At 47.3% G+C, this 2474-nt stretch overlaps 1 protein-coding gene across 1 annotated transcript in view; it reads right to left on the bottom strand.

Annotated features, from left to right (window-relative positions):
- The window catches only part of MYO1A (myosin IA), a 24920-nt gene that overhangs the window by 2578 nt on the left and 19868 nt on the right, over positions 1-2474 (bottom strand). The window contains exon 23 of the mRNA XM_004700817.4: positions 2-131. Within this exon, the coding sequence (XP_004700874.1) occupies positions 2-131 (130 nt within the window). The remainder of the gene's footprint in view (position 1; positions 132-2474) is intronic.

Here is a 2474-nt window from a genome sequence, read left to right as displayed (position 1 = left end):
CAGCGGTAGAAGAGCTGCCGCAGCTCCTGATTCGCCGTGTTGAAACACTTGTAAGGGGCAGCTGGCCACTTGTGATCCAAGATCTTGGTGGATGGCAGATTATTCTTCAGTCCCAAGAGGAATTTCTGTGCCTGGGTGGGAGCAGGAGGTGTGGGGATAAAAATGATGAGAAAAGACACTCCCTGGTGGGTGACTGCACACCCAGATCCTGCCAGTTAAAAACAAGAAGGTTGCTGCTGGGGAAGTCAGGGTCCTTCGGCAGAAAGAAGGAAAGTGAGAGAGAAGGGGAACCGATGACAAGGATCTACATGTGACCTCCTCCCTGGGGGACGGACAACAGAAAAGTGGGTGAAGGGAGACGTCAGACAGTATAAGATATGACAAAATAATAATAATTTATAAATTATCGAGGGGGAGTGGGGAGCGGGGAGGGAGGGGAAAAATGAGGAGCTGATGCCAGGGCTTAAGTGGAGAGCAAATTTTTGAGAAAGATGAGGGTAACAAATGTACAAATGTGCTTTATACAATTGATGTATGTATGGATTGCGATAAGAGTTGTATGAGCCCCCACTAAAATATATATTTTTTTAAACAAGAAGGAAAGTGAGCAGACAAGGAGGTCCCCTTCCTGCATCTCCTTCAGCATGAAGGAGAAATAAGCTTGGGTCTGGGAGGCATGGGCATGAAGGGAAGGTGAGGATTGGATTGTGGGGAGGGCTGGTTCCAGCCAGGGATCTACCACCCACGGCAGTGAAGTGGGAAGAACCGTTAAGGACGCTGGCCTCAATGTTTGCTCCTGTGGCTTCCCTATTCTGCCAGCTCACAATGGCCTTCAACCGTCAGCCACGGCCTTGGCTGACTATTGGATGGGTACCAAATCTCCTCTCTAACCAGTCAAGTCCAAACACCTCAATCTGGCATTCAAATCCCTCCTCCTCATGTCATAGGACCCCTAGATTCTCCTAGGACCCCAACTGGGCATGCCATGCCTTCTAGCCAGCCTGTGCATTATCACTGTGCCTTAGTTCCTGCAGCCCTCCCATCTCAACTCTGCCAACCCACATTCTGCCCATCTTTTGAGAGTTAGCTTAATGCCTCCCTGGTTCCTGGACCAGAATCAGAGTCCCAGAGCACGTGCCTATTCCTTGGACTTTATACGATATCTCTTTGTTGGGAGACCTCCCTCTTCTAGACTGGAAGTCCTTGAAAAGAAGCACTCCAGTTCTCTTTGTTTGTTTGTTTGTTTTTCACTTTCACCATTCAATAAGATGCTCTCTGTTCTGTGCTTGATACCATCCTAGGTCTGAAGACACAGCAGTACATGAAGCAACGACTCCATTCTCATTGAGCTGGGTACTGGGTGGGAGATAGGTCACAAGGCAATAAATAGATGACGCAATGCTCCCTAATGAGATCTGCTCTGATGAAAAAAAGCAGGGCCTGAGGCAGGAGTGAGTGGGACCAAGTTCCAAGAACAGAACACTGGGCCATCTGGCTACAGAAACTGGAACCGGAGGAGAGACCATTAGAGAGCAGGTCAGGGGCAAACCACCAAGGACCTGGTAGACTTTTATGCTGAGGGAAACAGAGCACCACTAGAGGCCTTAAAAGAGAAGGGTAACATATATGACTTAAGTTTCTATTTGATTCCACTTTTTGAAAGTTTTTAAGCTTACAAAAAAGTTGAACCATGCAATGAACACCCGTGTCTGCCTCATCTAAACGCATCGACTAATGTTAACACCTTGTCTTACTTGTTCTCACTCTTTCTATACATAGATGTAGACGTTCATGTGTGTAAATACATATGTACCTATAAAATGCGCACACACACATGTGCATATCAATGCATGCACCATATAGAGACATACCACCCTAAAATAGATTGTAGATATCATGAGCTTCCCTCCCTAAAAATTTCATGATGCATTCACCAGGACCAGGACCTTCCCCCATGCAGTCATCATTCCATTACCACACCTAAGAAGACCGCATTCCTCAAAGCCCTCACCCAACAGCCATCCCCACCCAGAGTGCTCCACGTCTTCATTTTAAACTACACATGCTCTTAATACTTTGTCTTCACTTTGATAAGCTGGGATTGAATAAAGCTTTACTTCTCCCCACATCTAATGTAAAGACTCCTGTTCTGGCTGCTGGGTGCGGTCAAGTCGGTCCCGCGTACCACAAAACAAGACACTGCCAGCCCTGAGCCCTCCTCGCCACTGTGATGTTGCAGCTCATGTTGCAGATGTCCATCTAGCTCATCAGGGTCTTCCTCTTTTTTGTTGCCCCTCCACTTCACCAAGCACGAGGTCCTTTTCCAGGGACTGGTCTCTCCTGACAGCATGCCCAAATACGTGAGACGGAGTCTCATCATCCTTGCCTCTAAAAAGGACTCCAGCCTGACTTCTTCCAAGACAGATTTGCTTGTCCTTCTGGCCGTCCATAGTACTTTTAAAATTCTTCACCAG

The sequence above is a fragment of the Echinops telfairi genome, unplaced genomic scaffold, assembly GCF_000313985.2.
Source record: "Echinops telfairi isolate 266 unplaced genomic scaffold, ASM31398v2 ScPeMD7_2;HRSCAF=8, whole genome shotgun sequence".
NCBI classification, from domain to species: domain Eukaryota; kingdom Metazoa; phylum Chordata; class Mammalia; order Afrosoricida; family Tenrecidae; genus Echinops; species Echinops telfairi.
Note: the sequence above shows the minus strand (reverse complement) of the source record. Positions and strands in the feature narration are given on the sequence as shown.